At 39.3% G+C, this 26,347-nt stretch overlaps 1 protein-coding gene across 1 annotated transcript; it reads left to right on the top strand.

The window, feature by feature from the left end:
- The first annotated feature begins 345 nt into the window (after positions 1-345).
- TMEM168 (transmembrane protein 168) lies at positions 346-25,911 on the top strand. The gene is made up of 5 exons (XM_051632475.1): positions 346-411; positions 5,200-6,466; positions 14,994-15,136; positions 17,041-17,315; positions 21,605-25,911. Exons 2-5 carry the CDS (start codon positions 5,330-5,332, stop codon positions 22,150-22,152), a joined length of 2,103 nt encoding a protein of 700 aa, XP_051488435.1. The 5' UTR covers positions 346-411; positions 5,200-5,329; the 3' UTR covers positions 22,153-25,911.
- Positions 25,912-26,347: the final 436 nt, after the last annotated feature.

Raw genomic sequence — 26,347 nt, 5'->3', positions numbered from 1 at the left:
GCGATACGGTCTCCCCTCAGCCTGCTTTTTCTCCAGGCCACACAACCCCAGTTCCCACAGCTACTCCCCCTGACCTTGTCCTCCAGACCCTTCACCAGCTTTGCTGCCCTTCCCTGGACTCGCCGCTTTTTGAAGTGAGGGGCGCAGACGTGAACACAGCATTCCCTGAGGACGAGAGAGCCGTGGGGCTGCAGGGCGCCGATGGGAGCTCTCAGGGCCCCGTCGCCGCCCGCACCTCCCGCACCCCCCGCTCCCCGGGCCGGGCGGGCGCGGCCCCGCAGCGCGCAGGGCTCTGCCGGCGCCCGGGCGGCGTTTGAGCCTCGGCGCGGCCCGTAGCCGGGACGCCTCGCCCGGCCTCATGATGGCGGCGGCGCTGCGCGGGGCCGGGGGGTTCCCGGGACGCCTGTTGAGGTGAGTGCGGGGGCGAGCGGGGCCGGGGGGCCTCCCGCGGGCGGGGGCTGCGGCGGCGGCCCCCGGAGCTCGGGCCAGGCTTGCCCGGGCGCTGCGTGCGCGGGCAGGGCCCCGTCCCCGCGGCCAGGCGCCGGGCCGCCTGGGGCTGCCCCGGGGGGACGCGGCCTCCCCGGGCAGGCCGGGCCCCGCGGGACGGGGCCGGCTGCACCGAGCAGCTTCCCGGGGCGGCTGGCAGCGCCTGCCTTGCGGAGCCAGGTACTGTCCTTAAACTTGCGGGTCCGGGCCAGCCCAGCCCCGCCGCCGGCGCCTCGGCCGGGTGCGCTTCCCTTGTCTGAGCCTGGTCATCCCGCATGCGGGCTCGGTGTTGCGTTCACCTGAGGTTTAAGTCTACTGTATTCCTGTGTTAACGAAATAGGAATTTTTGTTTCAAAAGTCTCATAAAGCTGGGTTTTTTAATAAAAATATGTGCTAAACTGGAAGAACAAACGTGAAGGAAAGAGGTTCCAGGGCTTATATGAGCCTTATCTGGACTTTAAATCAACTGCAGTTAAACTACTGAACCATCTTTTGGTTTTGGCTCTTTTTTCTTAGACAAATTCGGGTAAAACCTATTTTGGGAATCAGAATCGTATAATGCTTTGGCTTGGAAAGGACCTTAAAGATCATCTGGTCCCAACCCCCTCTCCATGGGCAGGGACACCTCCTACTAGAGCAGGTTGCTCAGAGCCCCATCCAGCCTGGCCTTGAACACTTCCAGGGTTGAGGCTTCCACAACTACCCTGGGCAACCTCATCACCCTCATAGTGAAGAATTTCTTCCTAATGTCTAAGCTAGATCTACACTCTTCCATTTTAAAGCCATTACTCCTTGTCCTGTCTTCACAGGCCCTTGTAAAAAGCCCCTCCCCAGCTTTCCTGTAGCCCCTTCAGGTACTGGAAGGCTGCTGTAAGGTCTCCCCAGAGCCTTCTCTTCTGCAGCCTGAACAGTCCTAATGCTCTCAGCCTGTCTTCATAGCAGAGGTGCTCCAGCCCTTTGATCATCTTTGTCGCCCTCCTCTGGGCCCATTTCAACAGATCCATGTCCTTCCATGGAGGGCTCCAGAACTGGACACAGCACTCCAGCTGGGGTCTCACGAGAGCAGAGGAGAGGGGTAGAATCACCTCCCATGATCTGCTGGCCATGCTTCTTTTGATGCAGCCCAGGACTCAGTTGGGTTTCTGGGCTGCAAGCGCATGTTGCCAGCTCGTGTTGAGCCTCTCATCAACAAACATTGCCAAGTTTGTTTCCTCAGGGCTGTTCTCATTTCATTCTCTGCCCAACATGTAATGCTTCTTGCGGTTCCTTTACATATAGGAAAGCTCTTGGATGGTTGGTTTCTAAATTTCTACTCAGACTCCAGGTTTTGCTTAAAATTCTGTTTGCAAAAGTTGATAAATACTTAAATGTGGTTCTGCACGTTCTGATCTGCATCATGTGGTTTGCTCAGATATGTAACACAGGCATTGCAATCTGAACCTGTAAGGCCATTAGTTTAAAAACCAAACAAAAGTACCACCACCCTGACTTTGACCAGTCTTTTTCAAAACAGTCTCAGTCTTAACAGAAATGAGTAACAAATAGCTAAGTTTTAAAGAATAACTCAGATCTTGAAATTTTCCATTAAAATTGACTGAATTGCTGGGTTTCATTTATGTGGTAATAGCTGCACAATGGGATTTGATAATCATGAAAGTGTTCCTTTTCCTCTTTTCACCAAAAAGCTGACCATGTATTTTGGTTAAAAAAAGCCTAATGATTAATCCTGAGGTTTAGTAGTACAATTTCTTGGTAATTGGCCAGAAGATAAGGGAGAGAAAATTGCATTCATGGGCCAAGCTGTCATTCTGCAAATAGCTTGTGCTCTAGCAGACTTAGTGTCTTTCTGCCAGGCACAGGGGTGTTCCCCCACCCCAGCACCCGATGCAGCAGCAGAGAAATTTCTGTTTCAGGTTTCTCACAATGTGATGGCAGCAAAACTTCAAGTGGCATGAGCTGAACCAGACAGAGTGATGTTCTGTCAGAGTGGCTGCTTTCCTGCAAGGGAGTTTGCTACTGTAACAATCCCACCAGAAAATAATTTAGCGACTGTAGCAAAATTTTAAGAGCTTTCCCCCACTTTGCCTGTGAGCCAGCCTGCTGACTTCCATGATGCTGTTGTCTAGGGAATGTTTATAGTGTTAGCCTCTTGCCTTGGAGGGATTCCAGAAAAGCTCAGGAATCAAGATAACAGGACGGCATGGCAGATGTTCAGTGTAGCAGTAGTCACATATCAGTGCAGTGAGTTGGAAGGAGATGGGAAATTGTTCCTCTACATTAATGTTTTGAACAAGAGGTAACTGGAGGCAGGGAGAGGGACTTGAAATAAATGGCTCAAGTTGTCCATAAAGTGAATGTTGATGTAGTGCAAGAAACAGACTGTAAACAGTGCTATCATACCTGATATATTGTGACCTGGAGTATGACAGCTAGCTTTGGGCTGTGTTAGCTATATAAAGTAGAAACAAATGAAAGGTCGAGAGGAACTGTAATTATATTACCAAGTGAGGGGAGACATGAGATCTTAAGCATCCAAGCAACTTACAAGTTCATAGGTATAAACCATTAATAATTATGAGTACCATTAAAGTAATAGAATCATAGAATGGTTTGGGTTGGTTCTCTGCATGCACCTTGGCTTTCCTGACCAATGCACAGTTGAAATCCAAAGAACTTTAACTTGCGATGGCATCATCTAATAGCCATTGGCCTGAACTATGTGCTATGTGTTCTGTTTTAATTAAACAGCTTTTAAATGTTTAGTCGTTCCAAGTAATACTTGCAATGCTGTTAGTGTTTAACATAATTTGAAAAGACATGTTTCCAAGCTTAAGTAATTTAAACAATAGGATTTCTTAGGCCTTGTTTGTCTCTAGGCCAGTGACTCAAGATGGTGTTATGCTGGGGGCCAGTCTTTAAATCAGCTAAAGCTTATGGGTAAATTAGTCAATTCACTTTTTCTTTTGTTATTCACTAGTTTAAAAAAAGAATTTAAAAATCAAATGAGAATAACTTTCTGAGTTTTATTCAAGGTGTCCTTTTATACTTCTCCCAGCATTATAATTAAAAGCAATAATGTGTAACCCAGCTCTGAGTGTTCTTGATGTGTTGGTTGCTCTGTCATACCAGCAGCTTAGGTAATTACTTTAAAAATTATATAGGCTATGTAAGAGTCATCTTGTGTGGTGGGGACTCTATCCCTAACCTGCATAATCACACTCTTAGATATAAACTCTGTGTTAATAACTTTAAAAGCAAAAATTACATATATATGTAAATTCTGCATAGGATTTTAGTAAGTTTTAACTAAAGGCTTTTGATCAATTGGTTGTTTTGGGGCTCTTGGTAATTTGTAACACTTCATAAGAAATCAGAGATGAAAATTTTCTGGTTTCTCTACTTTCTTGTGATCCACCTGTTGTTTTCTGCCATATTTTCTCTGGAGGTATAGGCTCTGCTTTATTCCTTCATTGACTCCTGGTTTAGAGTTTCTAGGCGCAAGAGGATCAAAATCAGAAGTACATTTTATTCTCTTTATATGTAGTTTCACAGAATGCTTGTTCTTTGAGTAATTCTTATCCATTTGTCACTTTAAAAACATCTTGCTTACAGTGCAGGGTTGTGAGTTCAAAGTACAAACCTTTTTTGCCTCTAACTAGAGAGCTCTGAACTATGCCTCTGACAATTTTGTGATATGTGGAAAAGTATATAAACACAGTGAAATGGAATTTCCTCAATAACTTTTTTTCCTAATTGTAGCAATTTGTAGTATTGTTTATGTGTACACTCAGTAAGATTGAACACCAGTAGGATTACGGTGGTCCTTGTGTTTCAAAAGTGAGTTCAGACCAGGAAGATGCTTATCCTATAAAACAGGAATGATCTCCAGTGAGGTCTGTTTAGCCGTGTTTTCTTACAAAATTCCCCCTAAATTGTTCTGTCTGTTCCTATGCTTTATTAAAAAGAAAAGCATATCAGTTAAATGGATCTGAGTAGGGGAAGTGTATGTCCTAAATATAATATTTACCCTGATCTTTTTTTTTTTTTTGTGGGGAAAAATGTGGGTTGGAGGGGTAAAAATTAAGGCTTTGATTGTACATTAGGAAAAGTCACTGATAATGTTGCCAGATCAGTTTATACATCCATGTGTCTACTCCTCTTCTGTGAAATGGATATAATTACAATATCCTTTTTCCATGATCTGCTGTGGGTTGAGCTCATTAACTGATTATGAAGTTCTTTTTGTAAATCCTGCAGCTATTTGACCACTAAAAAGTAGTCTTGCAAAACGTACTGAAAAGGTGTAGTATGAAGTGAGATCTTACGAAATGTAACAGTGAAGTAAAACAATGTTTGAAAACAATCTTAAACTTTTTTAGAAGGTAATGGGTATCATAGAAATATATTGAATACCCACAGATATCCAGTACAGATACCTAATGTGTGGGGTTTGTGCAAAACCTGCACAGGCCAGGTTTGGTTTACCTTTTCCTCTCATTTGAATTAGGAAGTAAGATTTATGCAAAACCCACTTTATATTGGTTTTAATAATCACCCCAATTTGAATGACTTTTAACAACACACTTGATCTTTATTATTTGGTTTTTAATTTAGATGTTAGACTCCTTGATGAGAAAGGATGTGTCATGTTTATGCTATGTACGATTAAAAGGAATTATTTGCCACTAACATTTCTTTTAATTATTCTTGCAGATCTTCAGAGATTCTGGATGACTGTTCCTCAAATGATACTACACAAGGCAGCTATTGGATTGTGTTTGTTGGATGAAACCCAAATATTTACTTTCAGTCAAGTGGGTGGAGCCCCCTAACTACAGTTTACATGTGTAGGTCACTGCGTTACTTGGTTAGTCATTGTCTCTATGCAGCAATGACAAGGCTGGAAGAGGCAAACGGAGAAGTGAACATGCACTCATCAGTCAGATACCTTGGCTATCTTGCCAAAATCAACTTACTGGTTGCCATTTGCATGGGCCTTTATGTCAGATGGGAAAAAACTGCGGATGCACTGATTTTGGTAATATTTATTCTGGGTCTCTTTGTTCTTGGAATTGCCAGCATACTGTACTACTATTTTTCAATGGAAACAGCAAGTCTGAGTCTCTCCAGTCTTTGGTTTGGTTTTTTGCTTGGCCTCCTCTGTTTTCTTAATAATTCTACCTTCAAAACTGATGTGAAAGAAGAAGCTACTAAATATTTGCTCCTTTCTGCCATTGTTTTAAGGATATTATGTGCTTTGATTGAGAGAATTTGTGGTTGTATACATCATCGACCGACTCTGCTGACAACAGTTGAACTTTTGGAGCTTATTGGATTTGCAATTGCCAGCACAACTATGCTGGTAGAAAAATCTGTGAGCGTTACTCTGTTGGTCGTGGCTTTGGCCATGTTGATTATTGACTTACGTATGAAGTCTTTTTTGGCAATTCCAAATTTGGCCATTTTTGGAGCCATCACATCCTTACTCTTTTTTCCATCACTGCAAATCCCCACCAACCCGTTTGCCTTGGCATGTTTCTTCAGCTGCCTGATTTCAGATCCCGTTCTCGACGTTTACTTCAGTGGACTTTCGGTCACTGAGCGATGGAAGCCCTACTTGTACCGTGGTAGAATTTGCAGAAGGCTTTCTGTCATCTCAGTTGGGGTCATTGAACTCATCTTTTTCATTCTTGCAGCCTTTAAACTACGTGATTTGGATCTCTGGTATTTTGTGATACCTGGTTTTTCTATTTTTGGAATTTTCTGGATGATCTGTCATGTGATATTTTTTATAACACTTTGGGGCTTTCACACAAAACTAAATGACTGTCACAGGGTATACTATACACACCGTGCAGAAAACAACAGCCTTGACAGAGTTATGGCATCTAAAGGAATGCGTCACTTCTGTTTAATTTCAGAACAGCTCGTGTTTTTCAGCCTTGTCGCAACTGCTGTTTTGGGGGCTGTTTCTTGGCAGGTAAATAATCATTTATTTATCTTGATGTCCCTCTTGAGAATGCTCCTGAAATTGTTGGCTCCTTAACATTTCTGGGACATTTGATGGTAAGCTGTGGTGCAGCAATTCAGAATTGAAACCCTTGGTTTCACCAGCTTGCGCTTCAAATTTAACACTTTGTGCTGCCTTGACTGTAGCCTGTTAAGGCAACTGGAACATATCACCTTCATGTAGGCAGTATGGGAAGAGTTAATGCTTCCGGGGCAAAATAAGTCTGCGAAGTATTTTAAGTTTACTTACTTAGGAAATTATTTTGCTTTTGAATCCATTGTGCCAGAAAAATCTGTTTTCATGGCTTTGAAACCTAGTAATGCTGAAATACTTAGAGGGCTGGGATTTCAGGTTTTTGTTTGGGTTGGTTGTGTTTTTAAGAAACTGCTGACAGGTTGCTGAGGCTCAGGAGGAAGCTGGACAAGTTCATGGAAACAAATTGACTGAGATTTTTTCCTACATTCTTAGGAACACTAAGTATTCCTCAGTCACCAGTTCCTTAAAATGTGTTTGCTCTTTTAAAAATTGTTTAAAATGTATCATGCATAAGATTAGCAGTTTTCAGTCTTTGCAACTTCAGTTTGGGATTTATCTAGTCATTTTAGTAAGTGCTAATTATATTTGAAATATTTTGTGAGACCTGGAAGGTGAAGCATTTTTCATTTGTACTTTTCCTCACTCTGAAGGTGTACCAAAAGCTTGTTTAATGATACTGCATTTGATAAGAGAGGTGACTTGAAATCGCTTCATTGTCTGTCATTTGATCTCCTATGTGGTGAATAGAATTGGATAACCAGAGCCTTGGAAAGGTACTTTCTAACAGTCAGATATAAATAATTAACCCTAGCGTATAAAAATTCTAGCTCAGCTGTGTGTGTTAGGTTACAGACAGAAATGGGATGGTGGAAGGGAGGAGTTGTGTGTCATGTAAAACTTCATTATAGGCACATTATATATGTCCTTTTAATGGTTTTAGTAACTGTAATATCTGTGCATCATATAAATCTCAAGCACATTAAAGGTCAAGACCTAAAGATGCAGTTGTCTGCTAATTGGTGTCTAGAAGTATCCTATTTGATTAAAATTACCAGAAAAACATCAAATCTCCTTTTTTGGAAGGGCCTTCAAAGTGAGGTCAGTTAACTCACTGTTTCTCACACAGTAGTTTTGTGGCTTATGCAGAACTGCTGAGGCTGGAAGTCCTGTTTGCCAAGGACCTTTCTTTAAGGGGAGCTTAGCCCATGCAATAAGCTAAGGGTTGAAAGTCTCTTTTCCCAGTGCTTCAATATGTGCTTGGGAAGAACTTCGGCTCCTGAAAGCAGAATCTCTCTCCAACAGATTAGGCTTTAAAGGTGAAGAGAAGAATAGTTAGGTCTGTTTGAAACTGGAGGATAAACTCCAGAAACATCAGAAGTATAAAAGTAATTTGTTAAAGCTGGTTGCATTCAAAAGCAGTGTGACAGCTTTTCTCTGGGGTATGTTTCATTTGGGATATGGTCTACCCCTGAGAATATTCCCTGCTTTAGCTGGAATGCAAAGACACCTTGACTTGTTGGTAGGAATACACTGATATTTTCCTTGCAAAATTTGCAGGAAGTGTTCTGCACCTGCCTTTACTAAATTTGTATAGTTTCAGTCAGATCAATAGACTCTAACTCTGCCTAACTCATTTCAGCAATTATTCACTTGCCTGTCCGTAATTAGGCTCTTGGGTGGGACAAGATCCAGCAGAAGTCATGCCAAGCATGTCTCTTATCCCTGGGAAGACCTGTATGTAATATTACCCAGAGAAAAATGAACTATGTCAGAGACAGGTAAAGGAATGAAGTACTTTCAGTACATTATTCTTGTTCTTAGTTAATTTTATGGGTTAGTAAAATAATAGTATTCATTATATGCTTGAGTACTTGTACTTGAAGGGACAGTACTGTTGAACTCAAATTATTCATGGAAGCAAGGTTAGCTTATTGTATGTGAGTATTTTCTTGTTTCAGAGAGAGTTAGTGATTTTGTAGTCTTTATTGTGGTGCAATTGCCTGTTTTGTCTTGAAAGCTCAATTTCCAATGCCTTACTAAAATTAAAGATGGTAACTTTTCAGCTTCTCTAAAAACAAGATTATTTTCTGAGTAGTAAGAAGTTCTCTGAGTAAAATCTATATTTACTTGCACATGCTTCTGTTAACATCAGAGATTAAATCACTTTTTTCAGTGCAAGTCCTACCCACTCTTTCTCCTTCATTTTGACCTGTTCTTCCTCCTGACTTGTATTTTTAATCCAGTCCTCCTCAGGCTTAATTTATCCACTTTAGTTTTTTTCCTTTTCCCCCTGGAGGCCCCACTGCATCCTCTGGCCTCTCTCCATATTTTTTCAAATAGCCATGCCATTGCTGCTTTTCCTTTCACCTCTCTGGCTGGTCATCTTTAGTTCCCTCCTTTCTTTTCCTCACTGGAAGTTTTCCCCCTCTTTGCCTATTTGACTTGCATGTCTGTGTCTCACTGTTTATTTACAGAATTCTCTGTTCAGTTGCTTTTGTAATACCTTAATTCCCTCTTTCCCTACTGTTTTGTCATCTCTTAAGCTGGATCCTGAATCCCGCTTGCTCACGGCTCATAATTTATTCTATAAATCACTCACTGTTCTGATTTTTGCTCCCTTCCTTCCCCTCTTCCTTGGTGCTCAGCCCTCCTTGGCTCTCTGCCCCTCCAGTCATGTCCCGAGTTCCATGGCAGGCTTCCTGCTCACATCCAGCACACCTTGCTGCTGATGCCACCACTTCTAGAGGCTCTAGGTCATGAAGGGGATCTCTGGTAACAAGAGAAATAAAGTATTCATTGTTAGTCTAAAGAATGTGATTTTTGGTTTAAGCTTGCTGTCAAACTCTCATTACTTTCAGAATTCAAATGTTTATATTAAAAAAAATCAGAAATCCATTTTGTATGCTTTTAAATTGACAACCACTTTGGGTTTTGCTGAGACAAGTGCATGTAGACAAAAGCACAGGCTTTTCTGTGGTTAAGAGAGAAGTTAGGGATGGGAAATATAACACATTAAATCTGTCTGCGAGGGACAACTGTTTTTTTGCAAAATGCTGTATAGATTTTCCCAGGGCAGTTTTAATAGTCAGAAGTAATGGATTATTTAGTGTTCTCTAGAGACTATTTTTTCATTTAAGAATTTGTTACAACACAGTTTCCTCTGATACTTGGTTTACGTTTTAACTTTATAAATTTTGTCTTTAAGCTTCTTTTTACCTGTAATATGCATATTTTGTTTTCATTTGGAATAAGCTATCCATTGAATACTTGTAGATTAATTATCACATTATCCTTTTTCTCCTGAGCCTTCTCCATCATGGAGTGTATACTTCTTTTTTCAGAGTCACTGCAGAGTAGCTAAGCAGAACTTTTTATTTTGTATTTACTTAAGCGTGTGTGTATATATGGATATATATATATAAATAAGTAAAAATTCAACTTGGATGATGGAAAGCAGGGCAAAATTTTTGCTTATAAATACACAAAAACATCTTTGTAAACCTCTTTAGTTGTTGATCTGCTACTTACAACCCTGGGCAGGCTGCTCTAGGTGGCCTTACTGGACGAGGGTGCTGGACCAGATGACCTCCAGAGGCCCCTTCCAGCCCCAACCGTTCAGTGTTTCTGTGATCACCTTAGTTGACATCTCATTAGGAATTTATTTCTGTTTTGATCAGAAGGGCTCTCCTATAGTTCTTTGTCACTGGCTTACAATTTAAACTAATACTTCTTTTTTTTTTTTTTTTCTTCCTCCTCATTATGTTTTTCAGTCACATGTCAGTAAATACAGTTTCAGAATTATTCCACTTCCAATGGTGATTTACTCCTTGGGACTGGATTTGTCCTACCATGGGTATAAAATTATGTATTTTGGCTGTCCTCTAAATTCTTCTGGTGTTTTGACAGTTACACTTAACCATAACCATTGCTTGAAAAGCTAAAGAAAGTGGACAGATAATACTACTAGTGAATCTCACCCATCTTTTATTGTCTGTCATTTCAGTCATCAGAGGCAAGAAGTATTTTTTTTTTTTTGTTCTAGCTTTTCTGTATTATTTGAAATGAGAACACGCTGTACTTCCTAAATATTCATTTAGAATAACACAGCCAAAGGGAAAAAAAGAGAGATAAAGTGGCTTCTCATGTTTTCAGTGGGATTGCTGAGATAGTCTCTGTCTTCTGTGTGCTTTTTGAGCAGTCTGCCTGGAATCAATGGGCACTTCAAGTGCAGAGATGTACTGCAGGCTGAGATTGCTAGTGCAGTTGAAAACAGAATGACAATGGGCTGAACAGATGAAGGAACAAAATCCCTTTCTGACTCTGACTATGCATCCATGACCATCTGCTCCATTAAGGACCAGTCATCAAGTCTTTTGGATTTAGTAAAGCACTGACAGTCTCCACGTGGCATCTTAGCTGTTATCTTAAAAGAGGGACCTATCTTCAGATTTAAAGTAATTACTGAATTATAGTTTTTTTTTTGCTATTCCAAGTTCTTATAGTTCAGCTATTCTAAAATGCCACCAGCACTGAATTAAAATATTCTATTATCTTAATGTATAGCTGCTCTAAACATCATTAATCATTTTTATATTTGTTAGTGATATATTTGTTCTGTATCAAAACTGCTGAAAAAGTGCTGAGAGCAAGTATCAGCATCCTCACCTTAGATGGATGTCAATAAATGTAAAATATCCATACTGACAATATTTTTCTACTCCATCGCAGAAGATGACCACTAAATGAAGACTTAGTTGAAAGTTCAGATGGAGCCGAGTTGATTCGTGACACTTTAGAGCGCATTTCCCATTTCTGTTTAATATTTGATACAAACTCAAAGCAGGATAGAGAGCAAGATAGATCACTGAGATGATCCTTGCAGTTTCTGTGTAGAATCATAGAATCATAGAATCATAGAATCCTAGGGGTTGGAAGGGACCTCGAAAGATCATCTAGTCCAACCCCCCTGCCAGAGCAGGGTCACCTAGAGCACGTCACACAGGAAGGTGTCCAGGCGGGTTTTGAATGTCTCCAGCGAAGGAGACTCCACAACCTCTCTGGGCAGCCTGTTCCAGGGCTCTGTCACTCTTACAGTAAAAAAATTTTTCCTGATATTCATCTTAAACCTCCTATGCTCCAACTTGTATCCATTACTCCTTGTCCTATCACTGGTCTTCACTGAAAAAAGCTTAACTCCATCGTCTTGACACTCACCCTTTACATATTTGTAAACATTGATGAGGTCCCCCCTCAGTCTCCTTTTCTCCAAACTAAAGAGACCCAGCTCCCTCAGCCTTTCCTCATAAGGGAGATGTTCCACTCCCTTAATCATCCTTGTGGCTCTGCGCTGGACTCTTTCAAGCACTTCCCTGTCCTTCTTGAACTGAGGGGCCCAGAACTGGACACAATATTCCAGATGTGGCCTCACCAATGCAGAATAGAGGGGGAGGAGAACCTCTCTTGACCTACTATCTCACAAGTATTTGTGAATTTTCTTGCCAGTATCTTCATATTAGTAGGAGTACTTTCAACAATTAAATGTAGATATATTTTTTTTTAGAAGTCAGACAGTAAGACTCAATTAGAAGTTTGGTAAAAACTATTTATCTTTATGATAATCTCAAGTTGTGTTATTGCAGAAAACTGTGGGCTTAATAACTTGCAAGTGTTTAGGGGATTGGGGGAAATGCAGGGACTATAGAACAATGTGGCACGTTGTAAGAAAACTTCTACAATAAAATTCATGTAAAGTAATAATATAATAGCATTCTTTGGGATATTGCAATTGCTGTAGGTTTTATGGGCAAATGTGCTTTTTATTTTGTAATATGTTCCACTGTGATCAAAACACTGCTGTGATGTAAGAGCAGTTTGCTCTGTCAAGTTCCAAGAAAAGTCATGTTTATGTAAGCCATATTGATATATGGTGGAAAAGCTGAGCTGGTCATAAAAATGTATTATAATACTTGCCAGTCCATGCATTCAGCCTTTCCAAGGTTCAGAGAATACTCTAACTAGCTGATCATGAACAGGAAGCTTTTTCCAGACAAGCCCTTCAGTTTCTGCAGAATCCAAGTCTTCGTTCTTTTTGTAACTGAAAACAATTTTTTCTTCTGGTATCTACAGTTGCAAAAGTAAGTCTCCAAAAATTGAAACTAATTTAGCTGGGGAGCTCCACTATTTCGTCAAAGTCTTTTATTTTACCAAAGGTCTGTAGAACGCAAACTAACCAAATGTTTGTAAGTTTTTATTGGTTCTGCTCTGAGTCCTTTTCCTTTCCAGAGTGGATTTGGGAAACTGAGCAGCAAAAATCAGCACTTTCTGCTGATACACATCTCACAAAAACTGTTAAGTCTTAGTTACAGGATTTTTTTTTCTCGTTATTGACAACAAAACAAGTTGAGGTTTTACCATAATTGTTACAGAGTTTTAAGCTTTTCTGTCTTCTGGTGATTTCAGGTAATTGTTAATTGTATGACTTTTGGGGTATTATTCTGAAAATCCTTATTATCTGACACAAAACTTGAGAATCACTATGTGAATGATCCTCTGCACTTGTCTTAAATATATTCCATCTGTTTGTTCACTCGTTGATCCTGACCCTCTTGAGTGTAGGTGAGAATGGGACAAGGAAAGGAATGTATCTGGAAGCATGCAGAGTATCTCCTGAGATGGCTTTAAAAAATGATGTGCATAAAAGGGATTTTGAATCTCCTAAAATTTATGTGCTTCATAGGCACACATTGCTCCTTGTCTATTCAAATTATTAGCACCAAAACATCAAGTTACATTATATCACATGAAATCAGATTGCAGTATTAACACTAGCATTACCACCTGTTTGATGGAGTTGTTAGATCCAAACCAGTTTTGTAGCTCAAATGTTAGCAAGTCAGAGAAATATTAACAGCACTCCCTTGAAAAGGTGCACAGGGCTGTGGGTAAGGGGAAACTCTCCGTGGTTGTTCTGTAACATGAATCAATGTCTGCTCAAAGTCATATCCTCACGTCCTCAAGAGCTAGAAGTTAAATAAATAAACTTTTCATTTCTCGTTTATTTATCAGTTAATATCAGCTTCTGGTGTTTATTTGTGGTTAGAAGCGTTGCTGTCACCATTTCAAGGACACATAGGTGAGATACTTGCATCAGAAGTATAATGGGACACTTTAAATCCGGGACAGGTGGCAAATGGTATTCTTCCTTTGGGCAGGAAGAACAGTAGAAGGGGAAAGCTGTTCTTTCAGACTAAGTCATGTATACTGATATGCTTAAAAACTGAACATCGTTGAGTTAGTGCCACATGTTGATGAGAACTGAGTTGGTTTAGGTGTCATTTCTTTCAGTATAATTTATTTTCCAAATTATTAATAGCTTTGTGCTTTGAGCTGAATGACCACATCAATTCACTGAGTGTTAAACAATAAGGCTGTATCCAAATTTTTTAAAAACATTAACATTGTAGATTTGTGCAAAGAGGGCAACTAAAACATAGATATGATCAAAGGCCACAAGGCTCTTCGGAAGACAGAAATCTATAGCTATTACTTTATTTCCTTTGCTGTATAACAAACTTCAGTATTTAATAACTGCACCATGGATATTAAATTTCTTGGTTAATTATGTTATAATACTGTTTCTACCTTTTCTAAAGCATTTAATGCCTCGTTAAACCCACTCACATCATTTTAAAGTAATTAAAATTAATCTGTATCTGCTCTGCCTCTCACTGCCAGCTGGCATTTCAGAAGTCCATTTTTATTTTACTAGCAGTAGTGGTTAAGACTTAACTTTTGAACCTTCTTTTTTTACAGAAATCATCTATGTATTCAGATGAGAAAGAATATCTGATATATATGTAGCTGATAAAGATTTGTCTTTTTAATTGCACTCATGTTCATAAGCGTTTGCACAGGTCATCTTTTGTGTGATACACAGTATTTCACAAAGAATATTTTGAAAGCTCTTGGCATTAAAAAGCAGAAATCTTTAAGTCTGTATTTTTAATGATGCTATATAGTATGCTATCATCCGATGCTAGATACATAATATTTTCTGATGTACTTTACTGATTAAGGCCTGATTGTGCAGATATTTACCAATCTATTTATTTTATGCACAGCAATAATTTTGTGGCATTTGGTTTTCCTGCTGAAGTGGGTAAAGCTAAGCTATGATCAGGGCTTTTAAACCCAAGTTGTGTGCTGTCAATGTTTTCAAATGCATTCCTTTCAGAAGAGTGATCCCTGCTTATGAGCCACCTTTTCCCAGGCCTTTCATTTGTCTTTGGAGTACTTCACAATGTAGTATGAGGAAAAAAAACCTTCACATTACATATAATAACTTGCATGTTGCAGGACCGGGGTATGTTTGACCAAACAGAGGCAATTATTCATAACACTATAACCAACAGATAGGGGGGATTTTTCATGCAATACCTCTATCTCTCTATTCTCTTTTTAGCCAACCAATGGGATCTTCATGAGTGTATTTCTCATCGTTTTACCTCTGGAGTCGATGGCTCATGGGCTGTTCCATGAGCTGGGAAACTGCTTGGGAGGAACGTGCGTTGGGTATGCTGTTGTGATTCCCACCAATTTTTGCAGGTATAGTTATCATGTATTTCAGCTTCAGGCACTGAAAGTGTACTGTTAGCTTATAGAGACAACGCAGTGCTCTTGCTTGTATTTTTCAATAATTAAATACAAATTGAAATAATAGGCAGATTTTGCATTTTTCCTTTTCCTCACCTTTCAGAAGGAATTAGTAACTCCAACTCCACTTTTTTATATATATTTAAATTGGTTTTACAAAGCCAATTAATGGCTTTATGCACCAATCATGCATAGGCAGATTCCACATTCGGTATCTCGTGCAAAGGAGGATTGGGGCATTTGACTGAATGCAGATATTTTGTGTGAGAGGATTTAATAAACCAGGTATGTTCAAAACAGTTTTGAATTCTGTTAAAAGAGATGTTATCTACATTTGAAGGACATTGAAATTAGATTTGTGAGTGGACTACATTTCAGCTATTGGTATTGTGAATTTACAGCTGATTTTTGTTCCATTATAAGTGTTACCATATGAGAAATGCTTCAAGGTGGAGGGACTGTATGTTTATTATTTGTCCATTTGTGTGTTTTTCTTAAAAGTTTTGAACTTGCAGATGCTACTTTAGCCATATAATTAAAATGGTGCATAGACATTTTTTTTAAAACTTTATAAGTTCTCTGAGTTATGAAAAAAACCGAGTAGTGAGTTGAGCAGAGAGGCTTAAAAATAGAGCTGTCCAATTTATGAGAACTGCCCGGCTTGCTGTATGTGTAGTGGATTCAGTGGATGGGGAAAACAATGGGCAAAGCAACAGAAGGTAGTGTGCTGATGTTAGATCACTGTATCTTAAATAGTGTAAAATACTGTAAAAACAAATTTTATGAACTTATCTACAGTTTTAATCTGTGCATTCTTCTAAAGAATCCATGTAGTCAGTTATTGTTAGGGATTAACAAACCATGCTATGATTAAAAAAAAATGACCACATTTACATTACAATAGAAATAAATTGTTTTTGTTGCCATGGCAACAATTTAATGCTTTCATTGTATTAAATTATTCTGGCTCTGGCAGTTCCCTCTTATTTTGGAGTGAATGAGATACTCTCAGGCAACTGTTTAGGACCTGTCAGAACTAAGGTTCCTTACTAACAAAGCTTGGCTGTTCCTTCACTTGCTGAGACAAATATAGTAACAATGATGTATTCAATAGAATGTAGCAGTGGAACGTTAGCCTTCCTGAAGGCACAAGGGAGGTGAGGAGGAGGTGCACATTTAATTACCTAGACCAATGAAGAAACCAGGTAGCTTTATGCACCGACTTGCAAACAAAATACATGAAGAATACATACATGCATGCATATATATATATATGACAGAAGCTTTATTTGGTATTAATTGAGTAAGTTCATCTCCATGTTTTCACCCACAAAACCTCTCCATGTCTGTAACTGAGTGTAAATCAGGCCAATTCATCAGCCATGATCGTTATCATTATCATTATTACGTTGGCTGAAGAGTGATGAATACATTTATTTTTTCTGAAAAATACATCCTGAAGAGTGCTTCCATAACTGGGTGTTTTGCAAGACCAAATCTCTTATTGTCATGATTAATGGACAGCTATGTAGACTTAAAAAGTGTGTTTCTTCACCTGCCCCTCTCTCCTCCCTCCTCCTCCCATTTCAGGAGTAGCATGGGGCTGAGTAAGGACTATGCTTTGAAGTGAAGAAGTGTGGCAGGGGGAGGGGGAGATAGTGGTCCCTCACTCAAATACAGTATTTTGAATTATTTATAAACTGTGCATTTCAAGTAAATTTGAATTTAGAATAATGCCACTTCATAGCAGAAAAAATATGCACAGAGGAAAAAAAAATCACCAGTTGCTAGAAGTCCACTAAGCATGAAATAATTATAAAACATAGTAATAGCTGTTTTTCTTTTCTTTTCTTTAGCCCTGATGGCCAGCCAACTCTTCTTCCACCTGAGCATGTACAGGAGTTAAACCTGAGGTCTACAGGCATGCTTAATGCCATCCAAAGGTTTTTTGCATATCACATGATTGAGACGTATGGTTGCGATTACTCTACCAGTGGACTGACCTTTGATACCCTTCACTCCAAGATCAAATCTTTTCTTGAACTTCGGACAGCAGATGGACCCAGACATGATACCTACATTTTATATTACAGTGGTCACTCACATGGCACTGGCGAATGGGCACTGGCAGGTAACTATTTTTTTTTGGTTTTTTTAACAGTTTTAGTATTTATATACTTTCCAAATAAATTAATTCTTTCTTTTAAAAAATCAGAGTGTATTGCAAATCTTGAATGTTCTGGTGACATTTATTGTCTGATAGTCTAGGATGAGACAGAGCCACCAGTCTTTGGATAGCAGGTTCATACAAGCTCCTTGGCAGGGAAGGAAGACAGGGTAGTATATAGAACACGGCTGTTAGAAGATTCAGAGGCCACAAAGAATCATCAAAATGGGCAAGGCTGCAGGGTGACTGCCTCTACTCGTGGAGAGAATGGAGTCATGCAGAAGCCTCTTAGGCATGTAGTTAACTTGATCTAAAGAAGCAGATCTTTTCTCACCCTGCTCTGTAGACAGTTGGGTATGTTACTGGATGAACTTGTGTCATTTTTGGTATCTAGTCACTTTGACAAAAATACTTTTGCAGCTAACAATTCTTTTAGGTGTTCTCAAAATTGTCTAAATATGGTTGACCCCAGGTGTACGCTTAGAATTTTAAGCATGATTTCTTATTCCTCTTACGATTCAACAAGGTAACTTTGAAGTGTGTGGGGGTTTTTCCCTGAAAAGTAAAGTGCTCTGAAGACAAATTTCCATTGTATTTTGAGAAAGATTTGTTCCCTGTAATGAACAAGCATAAATCTTCTCATTTCCAGGACATGGCAGAGCCAGCACACCTACTTCTGACTGAATTATACAGTGTTTTGTGTCACTGTGTCAGCTAGGCTGTCGTGAAGGACTGCATGCATGTCCTTAAGATGTGCTCTGTTTTTTGTAAAAGATAGAATTAACAAAATAAAGAGGAGGCAGCTATACAATCCATGGTAGAAGAGCAGTTCTTCAAATATATAGCAAACCTTGTATCATGGAAACAGGTACAGTTTGGTGACATCCTAGAGTTTGGGAGCCATTGTGTGTGCAATGTAGCCTCAAGACTACAAACCCCTATAATAAAGGGCTGTTTAATGCTTAGTCATATGCTTGGCCCAGACCTCTGCATTTCCCCCTTTCCTAGACTGTTTTTGATCTCTTCATATCTCAACTGTATAAAAATTGTTGGTAAACCTGCCAAAGTTTCCAAATTATTGGTACATTTAGCCTTACTCTCCTGCTGCATGGAACTGGTCTTCTAAGTTTGGTGTGTGCAAAAAGTGAATCTTACAGTAAATATGTTGAAAATTTGCAGCTTTTTTTTCTTACTGGGGCATAATTCACTGTCACAGATGGTGCTCTGCCTGTGAGTTCCTGGCTGTTGGTCAGCAGCCTCTCTCCAGGGGCATCTGCTCTTGGGTATTGTTGATAGAGTTGAGCTTTATTGTATGGTCATGTTGAGTCAGACGCAGGTTGGTTTTCATCTGGAGGCCATATACCTGCTCTGGTGTAACCCTGTACTTCAGCCATTAGACCTGCTGAAGGGCAACACATTTTTTCTCAAAGGCTTCACCTCTATCTGCAATTTTAAAAAGCCACAGCCATAGTGAGAGCTTAGCACGAGAGCCTACACCAGAGTGGCTGAATGACTTCTCCAGGAATAGGGTGGTCTTATTCAGGTGAGCAGCTGCTGCCCCTTGCAGTAGTCAAGTGTGTCCACATGTTGCATGGAACAAGCTAGGAGGGAAACTCTGCCTCCCACCTGTGCTCCAGCTGGCAGAACAGACATGGGCAGCTTCCTAGCCTATATGTAACTAACTGCAAAAATTAGATAGCTTCCAGTCCAGCTCTGGCTTATGTCTGGTCAGCCTGGAGTGTGAGAGGGGAGCCCAGGTCTCTGTACACTTGTGCAGGTAGCTGTAGACTAAATTAAACTCTGATCTTCACTTTTAGAATAAGGGCCAAGGTAGCTGTTACAATAAAAAGATGTGCTAAAAGATGCAGTGTGTAAATGCAGTGGTGTTCAAAGTTGCTTTTCAGTTCTCTACCCACCACAACTTAGTATTCTACCAGGAGATATGCATAGTCACCAAAAGAAGAGGAACAGGCAGCTGTGACATGTCTCACATGCTTTTTTTGTGATTAATTTTAGATAAATCCTGGGGTGGAAGCTGATACTTCTTCCAGATAGCATTGCCCCTGAATGTAATTTGAAGTATTATCTGAAAAGATGAAGGCTGTTCGAGTCTATAATTGTACTGCATGTATTAGACAGTGTCGTTTCATGACAGATGGAACACTTGGTCATCAGCTCCAGTAATGTGTAATGCCATCCAACCTCTGGAGAGGATGAAGAGAGATGGCAACAATGAGATACAGCATTTGGATCCAACAGAAAGAGTAGTGTCTCATTGCTGGCTTACACTGTGGTAGGGCACAGCAGTAGCAGGGCAGGCTTTGCTTTGTAATAGTAACTTTAAAAGGATAATTACTGGATTTATTAGTCTGCTGCTGATGTTTCTGAGTTGTTGGAGGTGATATGTAACACAGTCGTGTATGAGAGAAACTATTAACTAGTCATGCATGAAGTATGAGCAGACGACCTGGGAGGTCATGTTCTCTGAGCGAAGGCAAAGGCAAAAGCTGGGCTAATGAAGCTTTGTCTCTGTTGCTGGAATTGCTGGCTGAGCTGCCTCCAGAACCTGCCAGAGAGCCAGATGTAGCCAGATGCATAGATTTCTTACACAGCTTGCTGCCTAAGTCTTGTGCTGGCTGGTAAGTCCATGTGTGTTTGAGGTCAGTAGGGTTAGAAGCTAAGCCTGTGTTCATGTGTGTATGAAGAATGAGATGGTTTTCTTTGGGCAGTTCTCTCCAGTACTGTTTTGAAATGACCTGCACTCCTGCATAGCTGCACTAGATAAAGATTACTTATAAGCCTTTAAAATGTGAACAAATAACTAAATATTTACTGATAATTGATACAGAAGGCTTACCTGGAAAAGGGAAACTGCTTCTATGCAAGTATCTGCTGTAAATAACCACAGCAATTTGGGGATCATGTACCAAGACTGTAGGTTGGTATATTAAGATTTTCTTTGGTACTAAATTTTCCAGGTTTGCATTTTTTTGGAGAAAGTTGTAGCCCTGTAGTTTTGCTTTTACTTTCACTGTGATAGCATGCTTAAAGCTTTAACTCTGAGCTATTAATTCCAAGCATTTTTTTTCACCCCTTACAGGTAGAAATGTGAGCGCTGAAATATGCACCTTTTCTGTTTGAGTTGCATTCGTTTAGTTAAATTCCTACTAACAAGATTTGAAATACCTCTAAATGTAATTATATCCCCAGTGAAAATCACTATGGACTTAAAATGCAGTTATTTCAAAGTCCCAATTTTCTGCCTTTCTTCATAAAGTTGCCTTTTTTTTTTTTTTTTTAAGTTGACATTGTCAAATTAGGGTGTTGTTGGTGTAAAACTGTATCCTGGCTCTAACTTGCCAACACCTGGTTAGATCAGTTCTTTCAATTAAATAGCCATGGTGTAACCAACAGAGATTTAGTCACTTGTTTGCAAGATGTTTTCCTTAGGTACTTGAGTAAGTAGTCTGCTTTTCAAAGCCGCATAGATCCTGCAGTATCCATTACTCTTTAAGCAGAAGGACTCCCCATTGTAACTATTTAATTTCAACCTGCTCTTTCAAAGTATCATTGGAGCACAAGCTGAAATGGAACATGAAAAGTTGGATGCTCCAGTTGCAAGTGTTTTCTGAGCTGCTTGGAAATAATTATTATGGAAGAATTCTCATGAGATTTTTGTTTTATGGAGTCGTAAGTCCATACCAGTTTTAGTCTTGATGCTCTGAAGACAACTTTGCGGAGTGAATCTCTCCATTTCTGGTCACATGAATTTTTCAAGCCAAAGCAGTGGTTGTGCCTACAGGTCTCTTTCTCATTGTGCTTTGAAACTGTTATCATGTGTTGTGTTCAAAAGTCCTCTCTTTTCCTTGAAAGAGGAGTCTTCTTGAAAATTAATAAAACCATATTAAAAAGAGTCTTTTTCCTCTTCAGATTAATAAGAATGTAATACAAAATAAACTCTGTTTTAGCTATTTCCAGATTTCATTAACAGGCTGTAATTTTTTTCACCCTGTGAGGGATTTTTATTAATATTTTTTTTTCAATCAAGTTAATGGCCTCAACTGCCACAGCAAGTCAGTTGGAATCAGTTAATGTCTCTCTGGAGCTCTGCACCATCTACAACCAGGGATGATCAGTTGAAAACTTCTGTTCTATCTGTCCAGGTTGCTAAAATAAGGGATTCTTGGAACCCAAAATTCTGCAGAGATTTCTGTTTCTTCCTGCTAATCTTACATATTTTTCCCTTCTTGCAGGAGGTGATGCTTTACGACTTGACACGCTCCTGGAGTGGTGGAGAGAAAAGAACGGCACTTTTTGTTCTCGACTCATCATCGTTTTAGACTGTGAGAACTCTCAGCCTTGGGTTAGAGAAGTAAGAAAAGTGAATGACCAGTACGTTGCCGTGCAAGGAGCAGAAATGGCCAGGATTGTAGACATCGAGGAAGCCGACCCTCCACAGCTTGGTGATTTCACCAGGCAATGGGTTGAGTACAACTGTAACCCCGACAGCAACATCAGCTGGTCTGAAAAGGGACGTACAGTGAAAGCGGCCTATGGGGTGTCGAAACGCTGGAGCGACTACACTTTGCATTTGCCAACAGGAAGCGATGTTGCCAAACACTGGATGATCTACTTCCCACGTATCACCTATCCCTTAGTACATTTGGCAAACTGGTTTTGTGGTCTCAATCTGTTCTGGGTCTGTAAAGCGTGCTTTAGGTGCTTGAGAAGATTGAAAATGAGTTGGTTTCTTCCCACAGTGCTGGACACAGGACAGGGCTTCAAACTCGTCAAATCCTAATTAGGAACCAAAGAGGAAATGAAGTGAGAGCTCTGGGAACTTTCTCACTTTACTGTACTTAAAACTTTTTATATGACTATTTTTCTCTAAAAAAAAAAAAATCTGCTACACTCACTTTATTGAGCTCTTTGAGCAGCTAAAGTATATGCAACAGTTAGAGACTGCAATCTTAAACAGAAAAGGATAGGAGTAGGGTATTTGAGGTTTTTTACTGGTCTATATGTACGTTAGAGACTATTTGAATATGACCATGCATTTTGGAGACAGTTTGCATGTTCATATGTGTTACTTTAAGCAGCCTTCATTCAGAGTCACCAGTTTGATGGACAGCAGCTTCTGTGAATGTTCTAGCATGCTTATTTGTCATTTATATCCACTCTAAGTTCAAATACCAGAAAAGAACCAAGCTAATATTCCAATCAATTTATATATGTCCTTGAAATGATATGGTGGTGTTAAGGGTATTATCAAACAGCAATGAGTCAAAAAAGAAAGAATGAATAGCCATTGTATGTAAGTAGCTACCAAGAATCTTTAGTTTTACTTCCTTTTACATGTTCAGCCCCTGCCTCAGTTCTCCACTGCAACCAGTGGAAATTTGCCACAGGAAACAAGGAAATCAGGCAATGCTCTAATGTTCTGGTGCTGCTTGGACTACATTTTCTGGAGTGCAGTTTTTAAAACTTTCAGGATTACTTCAAAAATTCTGTATCTTGCAGGTGGGTTTTTTGGGGTTTTTTTTGTTTGTTTTGTTTTTGTTTTGTTTTAAATATTCCCAGTAGTTAATTCATATACAGAATAAAATGTGCACTGAGAGCTTTTCCTTCACCTGTTAGGGTAGTTGTGTCTTTTCCAGGCTGTTACTCATTTGTGTTTTGGAAAACTACCCTGAAGGAAAAACAAAACCCAAGGAATTTAACAAAGAAAATACTCCATAGATAAAAGATGGAAGTACAAGTGTTTCCTTGCTTCCATGCTTGTCTTATGACTTTGCTGTGCCTAAGACCTTAATTCTGTAAAATGCTGAGGACAGGATCAGACCAATGAGTTCACTGTCAGAAAGAACAGACTCCTGCCCTTAGGATGAATCCTGAGTATTCCTCAACTCTGATCTCCCAGCCACAAGGTCCTAATCTTAATTCTTGCACTTACAGAGCTGGATGGTACTCCTACCCCAGCCTTTCCTCTTCAGTCAGAGAAGCTGCATAGCTTTCTGATCTCTTTTTCTCAAGTGCAGAAAATAAGGAGTGAAACAACTAAGCAGCTAAGGCAGTACACTTTGTTGTGGGCTTTATGCATAGGTGTGTGCAATCAAGTAGACCTAGAGTTTACTTTTTTCAGTTTCCATCAGTATTTTAATAAAAACATTAGGCATTTGTATCAAATATATTTTTTCTTTTTCTTTTTTTTTTTAATACATGAAAATACTTCAGGAGCTCCTTAATTCTTTGCCATCAACGGTTTTTCTAATTCTTGTTGTGCTTTTTAGCCAGCTAAGTTAGAGAAACTAACACTAGTATCGTTACTAACTCCTAAAAATAAAATGCATGATTAATTGTGACATTTGCAATAGCCAGAGTAATTTACACCCATCAACTTCAAAATAGTGATATTTTAGGATTTACAAGTTAAATATTTCTAAAGGAAGACTCATTTCATCTCTGTTTTAAGATTATTTTTTCTGTGATTGTGCCTATTAGATTTGTTTTGGTTTTGCTTTCATGCGCCAAAGGTCAAGCAGACAAATCTCTCATGTCTGTTTAATAACCTTAGTCATCCTCTGGAGCCTGGGCTGGGTACGTAAGCTTCTCATTCAAGCATATAAATTGGATACTTGAAGTTAGGCTGAACAAGCATCTGTCAAATTGCAGAACAGCAGCACTTCTTCCTTCTGCAGAAGTAATTTTCAGCCATTCCTGGTCAACAAACCTTGAGTATAGAGAGAAAAGATTGCATAAAGGCAATCATTTGTTTTTTAAAATCACTATTATTTTGACTGCTGTTTCAGTAAAAGTTCATCTGATTGCATCATAAACTGTTCCAACTAGAGCACTTTTAACAAAGTAACGCTGTAGTACCTAATAGTCATGCTCTGAATATCTGAAAATCAAGAAGTTAGCGCTCTGTTTTGGAACAGCTTTGAGTATCAACCGTAACACTTCCTGCTAATTATAATGAGTCAATCTTAGTCTGTACCTGCTACTGTTACATTTTTATGGACATCTTCTGGATCTTTGGTTTTGTACCTCAAGAGGAGCAGGAAAAATGCAACAATGGGCCTGGCTTTGGGCAGAACAGAAGCAACAGTTGGTGCTGATCGTTTGCCTCTGTTTGTTAAATGAACTCCAGCTTCCTTATCAAACTGATAGATTTTCTCTTAAGATAAACTGGGTGATTTTTGGCAGTTTTCTGCAACGTAGATAGAGTCAGTTAAAAATGTAGCAAAAAGATTATTTGCAAAACTAATCACATGTTTGCAGATTGTTTCCGTTTTCTCAGTTAAGAACTCTAGTTTTCTGAATATGAGATAGGTTTAACATGAGCTAAGGTATTCCTACTTTTGATGTTACTATTTTTTTAAACAACAAAGGGATGGTGAAAATGCTGATCTAAAATAAATGTTTACAGCCATTCAATACTACGAGGCCTTTTTGGACAAAGAGACTGTCTTGTGTTTATCAAAACACAATGAACCCCAGGGTGTGGGTTGATGAGCCTCAAGAGTTCAGCAGTATTAATTCCCTGTTCTACACCAACTAATACCAAGGTGTCCTACCTACCATGACCCCCATCCCCAGGTGGAGGTGGAGTTTTCCCGTTCCTGGCACTCACACGACTCTGTGGTCTTTGCCCAGCTCTGGGCACCTGCTTGAGGGACAACACAGCAGGAGCTCCTAATCCCAGTGAGGAGTTATCCCTCTGCTGTTCCCTATATGAAATACAGGGGCAATGCTTGAAAGAGAAATTAAAATCTTATTCCAAAGAATGTTACATGTGCTCTCAGTTATGTACAAGTTGTTTTTCTTTCGTGGTAACGTGTTTGTGAATGGTCTGGATGCAGAAAAATCTAAGCTTTTTTTTCCGAGGCTTGTCTCTCTACTGTATATTTCAGACATTTTGTTACAAATGTTGCTATAAATTTATATCATGGTAGTAATTTTATGTTGACTTTGTTTCATTTACCTCCTGTAAGGTGGTAAGGTGTCAGCCTTGCTGAAACATACAAATGCACTAAGTTGGACAAATACAAGTCTTTAAAAGGAATTTAAATTGCAAATTCACGATACTATTTTTCTCTGAACAAGTATTGCAGGAAAAAAAGCCATTTTTCTTCATTTTTGCACTACCAGAGTTACGTATTTGCAGTTCCTTTTGCTATGTATGCCATCTGATTGCTGTTGTCCAGCCTTCAGTTCAAGTTTTTTCCCAGAAACAGTTTGTTCACCTTTATTAAGTTTTCCTTTTGTTTTGCAAAGACATAATTAATGCTAGGATAGCTGTAAAGCACCTCTGTTGCCAGCAGCAGACAGTGTATCTGGGTTAAGTTTCTTGTTTATAAATATGTTTTTGTGAGAGGATTTTTACTGGAACTTACCAATTTTAGAGCTGTAAATAGATTGTGTGTGTGTGTTTGTGATATTGCTTAAATATATTTTGCTGTTCTGAATGCTCATTTCCATTTCTTGTTTTTTGTTTATGCCTTGATCACTTCCAAAATTTCTGTGCTCCCTCTTGAATTACATGGGTTTTTTTTCTGTACAGCTTGTTTCAGAGTATTTTTTTTGCTAGAAACTGCAACAGTTTGCTGAAAATACTCTAAGGATTATCTGTAGTTTAACAATTTAATAGAAATGAGAAATATTAGCTTAAATTATTAGCACACGTTTCACCTTGTCATTTTTCCAATCACTTAGCAAACTAGTAAAAAGGTTATTTATGCTTTAAGACATCATTTTATAGAGACTTAATTGAAGACTTAATTTACGTGAGTATTTGTATTCAGTCAAACTCCTCATCTCCAGTGAGGTCTGACTAAAGTTAACGGAGAGTTCCTGTCTGGGTTAGATGAAGCCTTGGAACATGAAGCAGAAGGAAGTTGTCACCATCCCGTTCATGATGGAATCCATTACTTTTGCAGCTTGTCATCAGTGTTCCTTTTTTATTCAAGTTCTGTAGGTCCTTTCTGCTCCATCTG

Source organism: Apus apus, chromosome 1 (genome assembly GCF_020740795.1).
Source record: "Apus apus isolate bApuApu2 chromosome 1, bApuApu2.pri.cur, whole genome shotgun sequence".
Classification (NCBI taxonomy): Eukaryota; Metazoa; Chordata; class Aves; order Apodiformes; family Apodidae; genus Apus; species Apus apus.
The sequence above is the reverse complement of the archived record's forward strand: the minus strand, read 5'-3'. Positions and strand labels throughout refer to the sequence as shown.

Bases quoted from the DNA above. Each gene is read 5' to 3' on its own strand.
- TMEM168 (XM_051632475.1), top strand. From the start codon at position 5,330: ATGTGTAGGTCACTGCGTTACTTGGTTAGTCATTGTCTCTATGCAGCA. The intron at 6,467-14,993 runs GTAAATAATCAT...TTCTCTTTTTAG, and splicing joins TGGGGGCTGTTTCTTGGCAG to CCAACCAATGGGATCTTCAT. The intron at 17,316-21,604 runs GTAACTATTTTT...CCCTTCTTGCAG, and splicing joins TGGCGAATGGGCACTGGCAG to GAGGTGATGCTTTACGACTT.